At 44.8% G+C, this 19,242-nt stretch overlaps 1 protein-coding gene across 2 annotated transcripts in view; it reads right to left on the bottom strand.

Moving 5' to 3' along the window:
• STK3 (serine/threonine kinase 3) overlaps positions 1–19,242 on the bottom strand; it is a 252,731-nt gene that overhangs the window by 89,409 nt on the left and 144,080 nt on the right. For both annotated transcript variants that reach the window (XR_013217065.1, XM_077270873.1), the window contains exons 8-9: positions 18,357–18,482; positions 5,122–5,320 (exon numbers count right to left, since the gene is read on the bottom strand). Coding sequence is in view for 1 of the 2 variants with exons in the window: in XM_077270873.1 (XP_077126988.1) it covers positions 5,122–5,320; positions 18,357–18,482 (325 nt within the window). In the remaining variant the exon portion in view is untranslated. The remainder of the gene's footprint in view (positions 1–5,121; positions 5,321–18,356; positions 18,483–19,242) is intronic.

Below are 19,242 nucleotides of genomic sequence, written 5' to 3' on the forward strand. Positions count from 1 at the left end.
ATTTCCTCAACAAGAATCCCTGGAACATCAGACTAACATCTAAGATATCCTCCACGATGGTGGACTTTTTGGATCTAAAGATGACCTTAGGAGAGAACTATACTACTACAAACCTCCACAGAAAAGAGACAGCCACGAACAGCCTACTCCATTATGATAGCGCACACCCAGCCCATTTGCGCAACAGCATACCAAAGGGCCAGTTTTTAAGAGTAAGGAGAAATTGTTCGGCCTATGATGATTTTCAGGTGGAATCTAGAAAATTAACGGATAGGTTCCAAGCTAGGGGGTACCCACGCAGAGTTATATCACAAGCATTCCAACATTCTCAGCGATGTGTACGGGAGGATATACTAAAACCAAGACGGAAGAATTCTACACGGACAATTGACTTGATTACCATGTACCACAACCAGTGGGGGGATGTCTATGATAGTCAGAAGAAAAACTGGGATATTCTATTGACAGAACCTAAACTCCTTCCTTGGTTGTCCACTACTCCGAAGATGGTAGCTAGGAGATCACGTAATCTAAAAGATGAATTGGTATCTAGCCATTTTAGACGTACAACCAATAAAAGTGGTACTGGTGGTCGTATTTTTGGTTCCTACCCTTGCGGTGGATGCAATGTCTGCAGTTATATGATCTCGGAACGGGGACTATCACTTCCACATATACCAAGGAAGATTCAGCCACCTGCATATTTCAATTGCCGTACTAGGAATCTTGTGTATGCTTTGGTGTGTAGTTGTCCCAAACTATGTGGGATATACAACACAGGAACTGAGACGTCGGGTACAACAGCACCTTTCCAGTATTAACACAGCTAAAAAGGACCTGGAGAAAGGTAAGAAACTTTCATCGGTGGCAGAACATTTCTTACAAGCACATGGCGGTTCTGCTAGGGGTATTAGAGTTATGGGCTTGGAAGGGGTAAAACCCGATATTAGGGGTGGCTATATCACCTTGGACTTATTAAGGAGAGAATCAAAGTGGATTTATAATTTAAATAGTCGGGCCCCGGTGGGTTTCAATGAGGAGTTCCTCTTTATGGGCTTTTATAAACAGACTTAGGGCTTGTCTTGTCCATGTGAGAATATAGTTTGCCTGTTTACTTACATTATTTGTCTTTACAGATGCACCAAATACGATGGTTCCATTGTTTATCCCACAGAATTACGGTGCGGATCGATGCAAAGACTCCGGGAACTCATGGACCAATATGAAACATATCTTGCCCGTGTATTTTCACCCTGCTGCCAGCTGTACCCAGCCCTATTCTGAAATAGCAGGATTTTGATCGTTCTATTTGTGTGTTTTTCATCTCTAGGTCTCATGTTAGTGAAAGGGGGTGGTCTACGGGGCAGTGGGGTTGGGTAGGTTGTTATTTCTATTTGACGGGAGATGTTATTATTGATTGTTATAAGTATTGCAATATACACAAATGTTACTATCTAACCTAATGGTTCATTTTATTACTGAGTCAGAATGGGGTACGGGTAAACTTATGTGTTCATCTGGACAATACCGGTCCGAATTGTAGGCCTGTAAAAAATCTTTTGTAACTCCACTTATTGACATGTATGCTTTTGGTCTTTGCAGTGTAAGCATGCCTGGCCTTGACCTAGAGCGTCTGCTTTGTTCCTACTTAAGACCCCTTGGGGACTACGGCTTTCATTTGTCCGTGTCGTCCTTTCCTGGTTTGGGGCAACCTACATGTTATATTTTGTATGTGTCTGCCAAGCCTATATGGGCCCTTTACATTTCCATTGGGGGGGTCCGTTATACTGTGCTGGGGTATCCTTATGTACACTTCTATGTGCAAAGTACTTTATTTCATGGTTCATATCTTTTACCCCCTACACTACTTGCCGAATTAGGGTTCACTGTGCCATCTGGCGTACCCAGCAGTGATGGTCCCTATGATATGTGCATAATTGTATACACGTACACTTCTTTCCTGGGCATTGTACCCAGGACTGCATTATTGTAATAAACATGCTTATGGACGATAATCCAGCCGGCTGGTATATATATTCTTTATTACTACCATGATTAAGCCTTTATGCATGTACCTCTGGATCTATATCGGCTGGGATATGGGGGCACTCATGTCACCCAGTCATGAATATATGCCAAATAGCAGAAAAAGTCCGTATTTATAGGTTTTTTATGCGACGTATACTCTCTATATTCTGCTCTACTGCTGGGTGATCTATAGCACTTGTAAGCGGCTAGGAACCACTATGGAGATGGTGGGCGCATGCGCATTTTTTGTACGCAGTTTCTCTATAAATACTATCTTAGCGTGATGCGTTCGATCCCATATTCTTCTCAAGTTTGGGGTGGCCTATAGTACTTGCAAACAGCAAGTAACCATTATGGTGATGGTGGGCGCGTGCACATTCTTTGTATGCAGTCTATTTACAAATGCTATTTAAGCGTGATGCCCTTGATCTGTATTCATACTTAAGGCCTTGGTTACTTTCGCAATGCAAATAATAATGGCTTCACTAGCGGTATTTCTGTCTATTGGCCAGCGCATGCGCTCTGCAAACATTACATGCTGCCGAACGCTCTTGTCCTTATGGTCATTCTGTTGCCCGCGCATTAAAAAGTCCGGCTGTTTCGTTTAGTATGTGGGCACTTTGTGTGACAGACCTGCATGTATATCAAATGCCTTGCTTACGACCGTATGATAAATAACAATTGGTTTACCATACTATTCCTGTTTATTCGCTAGCGCATGCGCTCTGGGCCCACTGGAGGCTGCTAGGCGTTCTTGTATCCATGGTTATTCTTGCGCATTGAGATTTTGCCGGTCGGCTTAGCGCTTGTGTGCGCAGGCGCATGACAGCAATCTGTGTCAGCACATATCCGGAAGTTCCTGGGGGGATCTAGGTTGGTCTATCTGGTTTTAAATGTTTTTAATTGCATGTCCTTCTTGTTGCCTCTTTTGAAGTGATTTGTTAATAAAATACATTATGTTTGGCTGATCCCACTAGTGTGCATATCTTTTTTTCCTTTTTTGTTTCGTCTACCATACACTGCTCACAAGAGAAGGATTCCTGCTCTTCTATCTCTGCAGCACGCAGACAGAAGACATTAGACAGCAGACATTAGACAGCAGTACTGAGCTGTGTGGCTATGAATTCAGCAGCGAAAATGGATAAAACATTTCCTTGACTCTTCTGCAGTCAATGTCTGCCTGTGGATGCCCAGTCGGCACTATGTTGCGCGCTGTTCACTCCTTTTCTTCCTTATCCCTCCATATAGTTTAAAGAGTTATTCCCAAAATAATAAGTTATTGCCTATCCATAGGATTACCACTGGGACCCTCAGCGATTCTGTAATCAGGGCTCTGGATTCTGCACATTCTCGACCTCCATTCCATTTCTTGTCTGTCATTGTACAAGACCAGGTATTAAAACAGAAACAAAAGCGGACCATATTCAATCAAGCAAAGCAAGGAATGCTCAGCTGTTTAGCATGTTGTATTCTCGGTGGTGAATGCAGGTAACGGTGGGTGACAGTAACGACATGCTGGTTTGGGCAGAGTCACTGGTTGGGGAAACATGGATCAGAGCTGCCAGTGACAATCTGCTCATTACCACCATCTTGTGGACAAATATGTAATGAATGTCATCCACTGGGCTTCTCATACAATGAGGTTCTCATAGAAGGTAAGAAAATGCTGCGCATAGTAAGGAGCATACAGTAAAGCTTCCGCTGATTAGATTTCTCATCTTTGTGACTATAAGCTTGCCACAGACACATTTCTTTTGAGGACAAGTCAAAGCATGCAGCTGATGGTAAAGGTTTCCGCTTTTTTACAATGAACGTAAACATACCTAATTCACCCCTCAATATCCTGCAGTATAAAGCTCAATTCACACATCATTATGAAGCCGGCCAAAGGAGGCTGGTCGGAGGCACGAGAGGCATTTATCCTAGGACAGCCCATGAAGGTGACGGATCGTCTTGAGGGCAGGAATGGAGATCAGACCTGCTGAGGCCAGGACACCGCCATGTGTTACCCTTACCCAGAGCTTCCATGACCAGGCACACACAGGGCCCATATAGAGCAGAGTTTGGAAGGTTGAGGCCAGACGCAGTTCCATTCCCAGTAAGGCACACACTGAGCATTATTCTTAATAGACACGTACGGTGGAATCTCGGCATAGAGACAAAGCTGACCCTCCACTTTCTGCCGCGGATCTACAATGGCTGTAGTTGTGCACCGAAAGCCATCTGTGCTTTCCTCGTAGCATTTCTGTGGAAACCATTCTAAGCAGCTTTATGTCCATGTATGAAAACTATGGAGGCTACATTGCTTATTTACATTTTCAGCTGTACTTTTGTTTATAGATCGTTACCTTGGAGACCGACCACCGAGCTGTAAACCAAAGAAAAGACTTAATACCTAAAAAAACGACTGCAAATTTTAAGCAGCGGTAAATTGCAAAATTGCTTGATTTTACAAGGACTATCCAACAATATCCGTCTGTAATGAGGGGAACAACCTTTTAAGAAGCTGATAACCGTGATCCCATTCCACTTGTCAATGGTGAGTGTCTAAAAATGGTCTTCAGTTCAATTTACATTTTACAAACATTACCGTTTCCAATCGTAAACCAGTGTGAACATGCCACCGACCAGCCGAGGAATGAGAAATACACTAGCATGCCGGATGACTGGATTCACGCAGGCATGAAAACCATGGTGGTCCGCAGCACATCCCCCTGTGTACATAGGAAACAAGCTGCAGATAACATGCAAGCTATACGGGGACAGGGCGATCATATTGATGACTCTTCTGTCCCTACACAGTTGTGTTGGCCCGTGTGACGCGGCCATTGTATACAGCCAATAGTCACTCCCTTATGGGCAGAAATCGTCCCGGTAAATTGGTCTCTACAACGATCAAAATGGAAGAAAATAGTTGTCAATTTATTCACCATGGAGGTCTAAGAAAAAACTCTCCAGAACTGTCCTACAATGGGGAATACAAGAAGTAATGGTACAGACGTGGTGCTCTGGATAATGTGTGCTCCGCTACTCTTACACTTCATATTCCACGTTCATCATTCATAAACATGAGACAACCGGAGGACCACCTACTTTTCATCGTGCCGTCTTCTTCCTCCTCCTCTTCCTCATCACTGTTTATGACCATAGTTCCCAGATCGGACTCCAGCATGGTACTGTTATGCTCGATCATAGTTTGGCCTCCTTCGCTCATGGTGCTGGCCGCCCTCATGGTCCCGGCACTCTCGGAGCTGGTCTTCACCATTGTATGAGAGTCCAGTTCATCTTCCTCCTGAAATACACAGAAGGTCATGAACATAAAGGGTTACCCAGCAGTATGATCCTCAAGATTGGCTTTCACAGAAACGTTCTCAATTGCATCGCCTGCGAAAAATAGATTTAGTTTATACAAATGTATTTTGCCGGAACCACATCACACAAAACCTCAGACCTTTCTATAAATACGAGGAGTTTCATGCTGGAAAACAATGAACTCTCGCCGCGCGTTTTATTGCTCTGACTACTTCTCTGGGTCGTAATTTACAATTAAAGCCGAGCAAAGACAATGGGATTGGGGAGCGCCACGGGAGGCACCTTTATTCTGCAAACATTAAGTGTGAGGTCAATTTATGAAGGCTGCAATATTTTACTAGTCTCTCATCCCCCCAGAAAAAAAAATAAATAAAAAATAAGCGGGCCATTTTTAGTAACAGATCTGCGGAGCAGATGCTGGGGGATTGTTGAAAGGAACAGATTCCAGCATTGGATACAACAGCATTTCCAATCAGTGGCAGTAATGTTCCTGGAATGCAAAGCCGAACTGATGATAATCCAGTGCATGAATCATACGCCCCATATGGAGCGCAAGGATGGGAAAACAAAGGACATGGCTTCTCCCACACGGTAGTAAAACGCATGCCGCCTGCAAGGTGGCACTTACCTGCTAGCTGGGACCATAGGGGTTAACCTGCGCTGCCGTCAATAATGAGAAGATCGAAATCCAAAGAAGTGTGATTTAATAGCCAACGCGTTTCGCCTTCTTCATCAGGATGAGCCATGATTTTTCCTGATGAAGTTGTATACTTCGAAACGCGCTGACTATTAACCCACACTTCCTTGGACTTCGAATTATTGACAGCAGCGCGGGTTAACCCATTCTTTTCCAGTTTCTTCTCTTGATCTCTCCTTGTATCTGCAGCAGCCTAAGCTTCATTAGTGGTTGTGTGCACAATTTGAGCAGTGTTATCCTGCTTTTACCCAGGTAAGACCGTATTCCACCGGTTTTTTTCCAGTTTTTCCTTGTAGCGAGGAATCGGTGACTGCTACACTGATTACATCTCTGATCTATTCATTATCTGATCTGAGGCTCCGCCATGCTTTACACTGCAGCTCTATCACTTTAGACAGGCTGCTGTGCATAAGTTCCTACGCAGACATGTGGAAGTGTTTCAGAAAAGCGCAATAATGGCAGACAGATGCATTAGGACGCTGATCAGCCATCTCCCCCATCTGCTCCATACACATACATGCTCGGATCGGCAGAGCGTGCATGTGTCTTTAATAGGGAGTAGGGAGAATGAAGCTCTGCAGGGAGAACACAAAGGATCGAGCATTAAACCTGAATATGCTTCATCCTTTATTCATTTTTCACCCGTTTTGCCAGCTTTAGCTTAATGTCCATTGAGGCTTTAGATCCAGAGTTGCTATTTGCGGTCATATGCCCCAATACACACCGTGCCCAAACCTGACCTAAGCTTGGAATGGTAGAAAAACTGTAGGGAAACCTGACAAAGGACCATGTAGGTCTGAAACATGTCGCCTGGGAGCGCAGCGGATATTTCTTTTCTGCCTTTTGAATTTTTGTGCTGTTGCGTTCAACCATTTTTTGTGCCTTTAATGCTACTGGATCAATGAAGCTATTATTTTAAGAAGATGCGAGTGCCGGCTATTGTTTGCACTGCTGCCATTGCTGGAGTATTTCGCTGCGTACCTGGACTGATGAGCTGACTGCTCCTTTTATCAATAAGTAATAACTTGCTGATCATTGGGGGTCCATTTGTTGGGATCACCACCAATCCCAAAAATGTGAATTGGTGGTTGGTCACGCACAGCACCGCTCCATCTATTCTCTATAAGGTTTCCAGAGATGGCTGAGAATAGTGCCCAGCTTTATCCTGCAATCTCAAAGAAAACCATGTCTAGGATCCCAGCTCCGACCCATTCCAGTTAGCTATGCGGCATCTTCAAACAGCTGATTAATGGCGGTGCAGAGGCGCGGATTCCCCTCGATCGGGTATGGGTGTATCCTAGGAATAGACTAGCCAGCCATTTAATGATCGTCATCATATTTGTACTTGACTCCTTTTGCTTTTCGGGCACAGTGCAGTCCTAGTTTGGTTTACCTCAATTTGCACTTTATTCTGAAGTGTTAAACTTGCACATTTCTGAGTGGCCCTGGAAATGTTTGAATCCAGTAACACCCAACTTGTAATTAGTGAAGCAGAACAGGCTCTGCTTCTATGGCACCGCGGCTAAACAATCAGCGCCACAACCGAGTGGTAGCGGACAGTCGCACTGTGACACGCCATGGGTGGGATTACAACATGTAATCTTTTCTTTGTTGCACAGAACACACATCACATCTCAGCCGTATATATTCCCATAATGGTTATAGGGAAGGACAGCCAGCAATTAACAACAGACTGAACCGGGAGGGTTGTCAGAGCCCCCTTATCTGCTCCGTCTCGCAACACACCATGCAGCCAAACCGGCAGTGTGCCGTTACTAGTCAGGTGGTCCGAATTATCCGGCTTAGATCACCGAGTGTGATATCCTAATTACTTCTGCTCCTCCTTGGGCTGATTTCCACCTTCTCAAGCATTTCTACCAGAGTGAAGTCAGAATGGGAAAGAGGACATGATGTAAAAAATAGGAGCGATATCTGGAGCAGTCAGAATAAACCGTGCTCTGATTTATGGATCTGCTATGGTAGAAGTGGATTTGCCACCAGATTTCACAACGCAAAACGGCTCACATTACCAGATCGTAGCAAGATTACCAGATCGTACAGAGCAAAAAGATCTGCACTGTCCGGATCCAGTGCTCAGTTTGCCCCTTCTCCCGAGGAGGCAGCTGGGCTAGGGCAGTCGTGTCTTCTGCGGCCAGCGGCCACCTCCCGGCAATCTTTGTGCCTCTGCCGTTTACTAGACTCTGTGACATGACATCGAATGAGCCCTAGTGATGATGTCTGTGCATTAGTAAATATCATAGGCAACCCGGATGCTGGACCAAACAAAGGAACCAGCACCAGAAGTGACCACTGCTCTGCTCGGATGGCCACGGAGGAGCAAAGTTCACACCGGTTGATGACAGCGAGAATCTTTTTGCTCAACTCTACTAAATAGATATGATGGACCTGATGAGATTGCTGTATTTACTTCGAAAATCACTGCCAGAATTGCTGCATAATCCATTATGACAGCTGACTGACTGCTAATCAGTGTAGCAAAACAACAGGAAAAAAAAGTGTGAATATGCAGTTGACCAGGCACGGGCCATGCTCCTGTCCACAGCTCCGATGTGATTTTCTAACGCCCTTAGCCTGGAAAAGCTGTGGATTAGACTCACCTAATGGAAATTAGTTTTTCTGCCACTAACTCTCTAGTAAAAATCCAAGAAGTGTAATACTCTAAGGCAGGGGGGCCCCAAACAGCCGCTCGAGAGCCACATCTGGCTCACAGGCCTGCGATGTATGGCTCCAGGTGTAACAAACCGATATTAAGAACAGATCTCTAGTTGACTTGTGTGTAGCCCTGTGCTAAAGAGCAGACCTGAATGGGGCAAGTTCGTAAACCTCGGAGATTGCATACTACCTTGGTGTGATTTCAGTGGAAAAGCTGTGGCTGTCATTATACCTTTAACTGAGGGCTCTGGGTGTCACTACTGTGAGTGGGCAGGAGCTGGATGTGGCTCACGACCCTCTCTCTCACAGTTGAATGTGGCTCGTGACCCCCTTTGGTAGGTGAACGTGGCTCAAGGTCAGAATGGTCGGGAACCTCTGCTCTAAGGTCTGAAAAAAATTATATGCCTCCATTTTAATGACAAAATAATCACATTCTGGCCCATCTAAAGATGTGTTTCCTAAAGGCATGCAGTTCACCTACGTACCACAAGGGGGCGCCAAAGACAACAAAATGAAAGACTAGGAGCTAAGAATTTCCAGATCAGGGGAATGAATGTGCAGAAGGAATCGGCAGCACAAGTAGCAAGTTGTGTAATAGTTCACGAGCCACTGTGATCTGTCCATTATCCACGTACCTTTCATCATATCTGTACATTTCCACTGACTGTGAAGTGCTTGAAGTGACAATTTTCAATTAAAATAAAAAGCCATCATAAACATGATTATTCTTACAAGCAAAGGTCAAACCAAGAGAAATTTAATAGAATAGTTTTTTATGTTAGGCTCCTTTAAGGAATTGTCCACCTGTGAGGACATTTTTTTTGCTTTTATATCATTAAGGCTAAAAATCAATTTTGCAATTGGGCTTCATCAAGTATTTTGCACAGTTTTCCTTCCATAGCCTGTGTGCTGGCTGCAGAATGATCTCACTGAGAATCTGTCAGTAAGCCCGCTAGGATGGTCTGACAGGCCATTTGTAGCTTTTATCTGTGCACTAAAGGGTGCCAGATGGACAACATGTGTATAACTTCCCTTTTCAACTAATCCACTGCATGTATTAACATTTTACTACAGTCTCGTTTATTCCTGCTAGAAAAAAATGAGTAATTAAGTCCTATAAGTTCCTATAAAGTCTGCCATTGTCCAGTCAGTGCTGTGTCAGGACGTAGCCGGAGGCCTCATAAATCAGAGTATGACAGCCTCATGCCTACCTGCCACTCCATGCATTGTGGTCCGATCTTGGCCTAATTTATGAGTCCGTCTGACTACGCCCTTAAACTGAGCAGGGCCACACCCCTTTGACAATGGGAATAGTACCACCCGTTTGTCAATCTATTAATACATATTTCTAGGAAGTAATGCAACAAAGGACAAATCAAAGAAAAGATGTTCCAGAAATCTTGTTTTCTGGATAACACAGGAATTATATAAAGCAGCCATGCACTGAGCAGGGGGCTGGATATGATGACCCTGGAGGTCCCTTCCAACTACAACATTCTATATGTCAGGACAGCTGAGAAGTCCCTGTTTTAAAAGGAGTTGTGCACTACCTGGACAACTTGTTTTAAAATACGTAATCCCCTTTGTAAATCAGAAAATACACCAAATTCACCTCCTGCACTAGCGCTGCTTTATCGATGTCGACACAGCATCACGTGAAGCCCCCAGAGAACCTAAGCGAGTCCCACAATCAATCAACGGCCGCTATTGGGTTGCTGCGCTGTCACTACTTGCACTTTTTTCAGGTTCGCATCAGCTCAATAGCAGTCACAGTTTGGCTGCACTGGTGTAAGAAAGCAGCTTGTATCACAGATAATGATGATTACTGCACAGCTCCTTTTACACAGTTATAATGTAGGAGTTCACACTTCTGCCTCTCTTACTCACACATTTATAATATATTCGCTAATAATAAAATTAAGTTATTTAGAAGGATATAAAGCAGAGGAAAATCAACACTGTTACCACAGCAGGCAGAGATTATACATGCTCTAGCTGCCAGGGTGATATGTAAGGATTCATCAAGGGATTGATAATAGGGAGCAGAGGAAGAATACCAAAATGAGAGCTAGCAATCAAGATGGAGTCTGAAGGAAAGAAAACAGGATGCCAATGTTCACAAAATTATATACACCACACCATTAAAAAAAAAAGAAAAAAGTGAAGGTGTGGGGTACAATCAGGTGTGGGGGTAAGGGGGGCAGTTAGTGAAGCACTCCCAGTATATTTTTCGATAAGGCCGGGTTCAGATGGCCTTATTTCATACTCTATGCAAAAAAAAAAAAAAAAATCCTTTGAGACCCGTTTTAGACAAAAGTATTTCAGCGCGAAATGCCTGGTCTGACCATGGGACTTCGGACTTGAACGGAAAGCTTCACAGGCATATGTAAGGTGTAAGTTTGGGGCAAGAGACCCTTGATCAGTCTGTATATGACACGGCTATATGAACCTGCCGTAATTAGTGGGACGTCTGCCTAATACAAGGACACGCCACATCTTCCAGGGAAAGACATGGGGATTCTCCTTTTCTCCTTTGCCTATTACAAGCAGTGTCCACTAATAAATCAGTATTTCCGAAAATAACACATGGGACTGGGATTTCTAAGCTAAACACATAAAAAATACCATTAATCTAATAGAGTAGATCCATGTCTGAGCCCCCAGAAGAAGATGATGGAATGGAACTAACAGATAAGACGACAAGTTCCGATTTGCTCCACAGAAGAAGGCCCTTTAAGGTGAGTGTATGAGCCCGTTACACAGGGCTGCCGCTCCGGGTACATCTTACTGGTGTGAGCGCTATGATGGAAACTTCTTCTGACAGCCTGACATGTTTTGATAGGTGCTGAGGTAAGTAAACAGATTTTTTTAATTAGCAGAAAACGGCAAGCAAAGTATTCTACAGGGGGGGTAACGGAGATCTGAACGCTTAAATGTTAGTTTAAGCATACTGACTATGACTGGCCTCTTCTAGAGAATTTTAATTTTTTGGATAGGATTTTGATTCAGGAGGTCAAGCAGCTGTGCGGTGGAATGTATCACAATCAGACCTCAGTTCATGACAGATTGCAGGGAAAACGGCCAAATATTTATTACCTTAAAGAACAGGGTCACTCGGCTTTGTTTTTTCTGTGTTCTCGCTGAATACTGAGGACTGGTTTAGCCCCGAATCTATCATTTATAGGAAAGGAGGTAAGAGGTACAGGCAGGGGTGCCAACGTACACAAGGGAGGAAACGGTGCAAAATAAGGAGCGCAGTGTGGAGCGGCCCGTGCTCGTCTCATGGGCCCGACATGGAAACTGGTAATGGCTATTTGAGGTTTTGTACATGTGTAATTCTATATATCGCAGTGCATGGGGGACAGAATAATTCACGCTGAAGCAGAGATTTTAGTGATGAGTGCGAGCGTGCTCGGATAAGGTGTTATCTGAGCATGCTCGAGTGCTAATAGAGTATTTCGGCGTACTCAAATAATATGCCCAGGTCGCCGCGGCTGTTCAACAGGGATTGTCTAACAAACAGGCAACCCCTGTATGAGTTGCGGCTGTCGAATAGCCACGAGACATGCAGCCGCGGGGACTCGAGTATATTTTTCAAAAAAAAAAAAAATACCTGATAAGGACACGAGCATGCTCATATAACACCTTATCCAAGCACGCTTGCTCAGTATTAATGCATCTCGGGGAGCTGGGGGATATCCTCGTAGTATAGGCTGCATTGATCATCACCCAGCTTTCCCAAAAAGAATGGACAAAAAATGGCGATCTCTGTAAAAGGGTTGTTCCAAAATGGACATTATCTATTCATTGCACAAGTGATAAAAGTCTGATCGCTGGGGGTTCCACTGCTGGGGGTTCCACTGCTGGGACCCCCATGATCACTGGAACACTGGAGTAAGAAACTTGGAGCAGTTTCCATCAGTTTTCGCCAGACATTCAATGGAGCAGCGGGGTAAGTGAGTGACCACCGCTAAATACAAATTCCTCCTCTACACTACGGTCATGCAGTGACACAGATCAACGGGCTAAAGCCCTCCATCGCAGTGGTCTGTGAGACCCCCAATAATTATACTGTTATCTCCCACCTTTTGGACAATTCACAGACTAGGTGCGCATCGACTCGCAGGACCCAGTTCGTGGGCCACGTCCGTTATCTCTGGCACATTGACAGGAACCCTAAGTATCACCCCCTGCTGGATGGCATCTTTAGCCTGTATTTTGTTTAGCTGACCTTTCCCGACATCTCACCAGGCTGACTAATCAAAAGAAGAGCCGCGGATGCCAGGCAGTAGGAGGCGAAACTTAGGACTCCCGTCCAGCGGCTACATATTACTGACTTCCTGCAAATCGACTCGCACTAACACACGGGTAATCATTGTCCATTGTGGCACAACCTTCTTAAAATCTTACAAGAGGAGATATAAGGTAACTGGGTACACTTTGATAGAAATGTACCCCATACTGGCCAGCCCTCGTACATGGACAGGTGGTCCGATGGATGGTAAGAGTAGTCAGCATCTTTTCAGCAAAGTAATCGATGAGTGATCTGACGAATCTAATGGTCTATTTAGACAAGGAGATGGTTGGAGAATGCACATCCCCGATAATCAACCCGTGTAAACATGAGATCTGATGAACGAGCAGACTGTTCATCTGTAGGGTGACTGAATCGTTTAGGACAACACAAAATAATCATCCTTAGTGGCCGCACGTTGCCCTGTGTACTGTGATACTGTACGAGGACACAAACACTAGTACTAGTAATGGTTCTGCCTATACCAAAGTTTACCGGACTGTGTAATCTTCTGTATAGTCAATCTGTGCTCATTTTACGACCTAAAGTCTGGCCAGGTTGACGCACTATTGAAGTCCCCATTTACTTTTATCTAAAAGATTAATGAACAAAGGGAGAAGACTGAACATGGGGCAGATCTTGTACCTACTGTACCTGGCTTTCACATATAGGAGATCTAGAAGTAGTGGGAACCAGGTGAATATATTTATGCATATTTTCCTTCTTGTAAATGGGTTACATGTATTCCATGACCTATATACAGGAGAGCTCATGAAAAGCAGATTGTGAGGGTCCGATGCCCGGCACACCCACTAACCAGCTAGCTTTGCTCTGGCAGAGGCTGGATGTAACAGATTGAATGAAGCTACTAGGCTTAAAACACCATTTAAAGTGTAGCAGCAGCAGCTGAATCCTGCAGCACAGCTCCGACTCCTCTATAGACGATGTGCAGCAGTAGCCAGCAATGGCCCCTACACTTGGCATGGAGAGCAGCCAGCAATGGCCCCTACACTTGGCATGGAGAGCAGCCAGCAATGGCCCCTACACTTGGCATGGAGAGCAGCCAGCAATGGCCCCTACACTTGGCATGGAGAGCAGCCAGCAATGGCCCCTACACTTGGCAAGGAGAGGAGCCAGCAATGGCCCCTACACTTGGCATGGAGAGCAGCCAGCAATGGCCCCTACACTTGGCATGGAGAGCAGCCAGCAATGGCCCCTACACTTGGCAAGGAGAGGAGCCAGCAATGGCCCCTACACTTGGCATGGAGAGCAGCCAGCAATGGCCCCTACACTTGGCATGGAGAGGAGCCAGCAATGGCCCCTACACTTGGCATGGAGAGCAGCCAGCAATGGCCCCTACACTTGGCATGGAGAGCAGCCAGCAATGGCCCCTACACTTGGCATGGAGAGCAGCCAGCAATGGCCCCTACACTTGGCAAGGAGAGGAGCCAGCAATGGCCCCTACACTTGGCATGGAGAGTAGCCAGCAATGGCCCCTACACTTGGCATGGAGAGCAGCCAGCAATGGCCCCTACACTTGGCATGGAGAGCAGCCAGCAATGGCCCCTACACTTGGCATGGAGAGCAGCCAGCAATGGCCCCTACACTTGGCATGGAGAGCAGCCAGCAATGGCCCCTACACTTGGCATGGAGAGCAGCCAGCAATGGCCCCTACACTTGGCATGGAGAGCAGCCAGCAATGGCCCCTACACTTGGCATGGAGAGCAGCCAGCAATGGCCCCTACACTTGGCATGGAGAGCAGCCAGCAATGGCCCCTACACTTGGCATGGAGAGCAGCCAGCAATGGCCCCTACACTTGGCATGGAGAGGAGCCAGCAATGGCCCCTACACTTGGCATGGAGAGTAGCCAGCAATGGCCCCTACACTTGGCAAGGAGAGCAGCCAGCAATGGCCCCTACACTTGGCATGGAGAGCAGCCAGCAATGGCCCCTACACTTGGCATGGAGAGCAGCCAGCAATGGCCCCTACACTTGGCAAGGAGAGGAGCCAGCAATGGCCCCTACACTTGGCATGGAGAGTAGCCAGCAATGGCCCCTACACTTGGCATGGAGAGCAGCCAGCAATGGCCCCTACACTTGGCATAGAGAGGAGCCAGCAATGGCCCCTACACTTGGCATGGAGAGCAGCCAGCAATGGCCCCTACACTTGGCATGGAGAGCAGCCAGCAATGGCCCCTACACTTGGCATGGAGAGCAGCCAGCAATGGCCCCTACACTTGGCATGGAGAGCAGCCAGCAATGGCCCCTACACTTGGCATGGAGAGCAGCCAGCAATGGCCCCTACACTTGGCATGGAAAGCAGCCAGCATTGGCCCCTACACTTGGCATGGAGAGCAGCCAGCAATGGCCCCTACACTTGGCATGGAGAGTAGCCAGCAATGGCCCCTACACTTGGCATGGAGAGTAGCCAGCAATGGCCCCTACACTTGGCATGGAGAGCAGCCAGCAATGGCCCCTACACTTGGCATGGAGATGTGCTCAGCGCCTCTATTTAAGGTGATAACAACATCCAGCCGCCAGTAAAACAAAACACAGACGATCGGTGGAGGTATTGGGTATTAACCACCAATGATCTGCTATTGAGCTATTCTGTACATAGGTAATCCAATACCTATGCTTCGACAACCACTTTATATTGCCTGGCACTATTCCTTTCTAGCCTGCATCGTGTATGGTGGCACTACGAACTGCTGAAAACATCATTGGAAACCTATTTTGACTTTGTTTAAAAGGTCGTTGCTCTGTAGGCAAACACCGCTCAGGAGGAACCCTAGCTGGAAATAGGAGGAGAATTCCTTGCTGCTGTTTTGGATAAGAAACATTAGGGTGGGGGGCAGACATGCAAAATAAGTCAACTGCATTGCTGTTTATATGAAGCCAATGCGAAATGTGCCAACTACAATGTACCCGACCATAGTCAATAAAAGCAGACGTAATGGTTACTAATATAATGAAAAGATAAAAACCATTCAACAAAACAAAATGGTTACACGTGAACTCCAAACATGGGAAAAGCATGGCAGGAAGGAAAATCACACATTGAAGAGCTATATACACAAGCAAGCACCATGATTTCCATAGGTACAAACCTGTCCAGCTTCTTTGATTTTACTTTCAGCAGAACTGGGTATGTCAGCCTCTTCCTGACTACCTCCACAACGCACAGCATTACCAACACAAACATAATGACTACATTTCCTAACAATGAAACTGTATCCTGTTGAAGTGCTCAGTTATCGGGATTAGAGGACATGGTTGTTGCTGATGATGATGCAGATCATCCTGCTGATTAATCCTGCTGACAAAATGCCAGGAACCATTCCCTACATGCCGTCTTGTCGGTAGCAGAACCCTATTCTGTAATGATGAGCACAAGCTATGCAGGCACATGTCTGGCTTGGTTATCAGTACCAGGATGTATGCATGTATTAAACACATCACCAATTTTCTAAGTAAATATATTTCTAAAGGTGCTATTGACATGAAATTCTCACCACGTCGGTAACAATCCAACCAATCAACACAGGCAAAGAAATCAAACCATATCTATCCATAACTTAAATTGTGTAATAATGAGAAATCACACAGGGGAAAAAGTATTGAACACCCTTAAAGAAACTTATTTAAAACTACGTACAAAAGACTTTGTTGGTGATGACAGCTACAAGACACCTCCTGTAATGAGAGACTAGTCGCAGTCATTGCTCAAGTGTGATTTTGGCCAATTCTTCACATACTCTTCAAGTCCTGAGGTTTCCGTGGGCTCCTTCTATGATCTCTGAGCGTTAGCTCCTTCCATACATTTTCTCTTGGATTCAGGTCCGGTGATTGGCTCAGATATTCAGCAGCTTTATTTTCTTTAAAATTAACAAATTAAAAGTTTCCTTGGTTGTGTGTTTGGGATCATTCTTTTGCTGAAATGTCCATCCTCACTTCATCTTCATCATCCTAGTGGATGACAGCAGATGTTGATCAAGAATGCCTCAGTACCAGGGCTGTGGAGTCGGTAAGCCAAACATCCGACTCCTCAATTTCCATGACACCAACTCCGACTCAACCAAAATGGGCTCTGACTCAGACTCCACAGCCCTGCTCGGTACATCTGTCCTTTCATCCTTCTTTCAAATACATGAAGTTTGCCAGCAGCGTATGCTGAAAGACAGTCACACACAATGATGTTCCCACCTCCAAACTTCACTGTTGGTATGATGTTTTTGGGGTGATATGCAGTGCGTTTTGGCCTCCAAACAGTGTGTATTATGGCATCCAAAGAGTTCAATATTGTTCTAATCTGACCAGATTATATTCTCCCACTTCTTCACCAGCTTGTCTAAATGTTGTTGAGCAAACTTTAAAACGCACTTGAACATGCTTTTTGTTCAGCAATGGAGTCTTGGTTGGTGAGCGTGCATGCATGCCATGAAGGTCGAGTCCATTACTTATAGTTTTCTTATAAACAATTGTACTTGCTGTTTCCAAGCCTTTCTGTAGCTCTCCACAGCTGCTCCTTGGTTCTTTCTTGCTGCTCTTCTGATAATGTTTTTTTCACTCCTCTGGCTGAAATCTTGCACATGGTCGTAGCCGGTTTATGGTGAAATTATGTTCTTTACACTTCCGGATTATGTTCCCAACTGGAACCTTCAGTAAATTAAAAATTATTTTGTAAACAATACCATTAGTATGTTTTACAACACCAAGGTTGCAAAGGTCTTGAGACAGCTCACCAATTCTACCCATCACGAGAGGTTTCTTGTGCGGCACCTTGGTAATGAAACATTTTTTAATGGGCAATCAGTTGAACCAGTTAATATTATTTTTCAATAAATGGTATGCTTGCTTTCTAATAGATTCCAGCTTGTGTCAAGACTTTCCATGGATTTTTGCAACTCTCTTTCTTCAGGTATTGAATACTTTTATCCCATTTCTCATTATTACACATACATTTTGGAAATCTATGGTTTGATTTGCCTGTGTGGATTGGATGGGTTGCTACTGACATCTGGTGAGAATTTCATATCAACAGCACCTTTAGAAATAGATTTACTTAGAAAATTGGTGATGTGCATACAGCCTGGTACTGGTGATCAAACCATTTCGGCACCTATAAATATAAATAATCACGTGAAGTGCTGTATACTGGAAAAACTAGGAAATAAATTACAAAATGGGCAGTGAATAAATATATACTCACATCAACATAAAAATCGCTACAGGATGTTGAACAAGTCCAAAATGACCAGAATAAAAAAAAATTAAATCTTAATAAAAAAATAAGTATCAAAATATTCAATGTCAAAACATGTCATTTCTTGTAAGATTACAAGGACTTACTGAATTTTCGTCCTCCTCCTCGAGTTCTCTTTGCTGCTCCTCATGTCTTTTCGCCTTGATATCCATTGCTTCTGTGATGAGGTCTCGGAGAATTGATACGGGTTTAGCATTTTTGATAAATATGTGCTGCAAGGAAAATACAGACATTTATTATTACAACACAAACTAAGTGCTGTCATGTGCTTTGTCACACTTAGACGAAAATAAGTGCAAAACTTATATAAAAATAAAACAACATGATGCAATACTTGTGTACTGCTCAGTGTACACAGTGGGCTGCACACAGACCAATGTGACGTTTTTGGTGATTAAAACTAAATTTTCTTAAACATTTACAGTAGACACCACACAAGTAATCTGCACTAAAGATGGGCAAACCGAACAGTAAAGTTTGGCGTCCGTACCGAATACCTACTGTTCGGGCACGGACACCGAACATGGACTTCACCAGGAAATCCGTGTTACTGTTCGGGTTCGACTGCCCGAACACCGGGTGTTTGTCATGCTGCCATGTGCATGGCAGTGCGGTAAACACTACTTCTGATCGGCGGTGAAATCATCCCCGCCGGTCAGAGAGCCGCAGTTCCCACAGCGTGGGCACTCAGCTGTGATCGGAAGTATAAAGTTTACCTCCAGTCAGTGGTGTCAGCTGATGGGACTACTGCTCCCATCATCCGACACTTGCTGCAGCTAATAACAGCGAGAGCAGGAAGGGTAGATGAACGTATTCATCAGCTGCTCCTGAGCTGTAAATAAATTTAAAAAAAAGTCCCAAGATGGTATCCTATTCGTGCACCCTTTTCAAAAGTGGAGTGCCACGCAGCCCTATTCGATAGGTAATTTAAGAAGAAAAAAACGACATTGGTTTCCCTGTATTTTTGATAAC

The sequence above is a fragment of the Ranitomeya variabilis genome, chromosome 6 (genome assembly GCF_051348905.1).
Source record: "Ranitomeya variabilis isolate aRanVar5 chromosome 6, aRanVar5.hap1, whole genome shotgun sequence".
Taxonomy (NCBI): Eukaryota; Metazoa; Chordata; class Amphibia; order Anura; family Dendrobatidae; genus Ranitomeya; species Ranitomeya variabilis.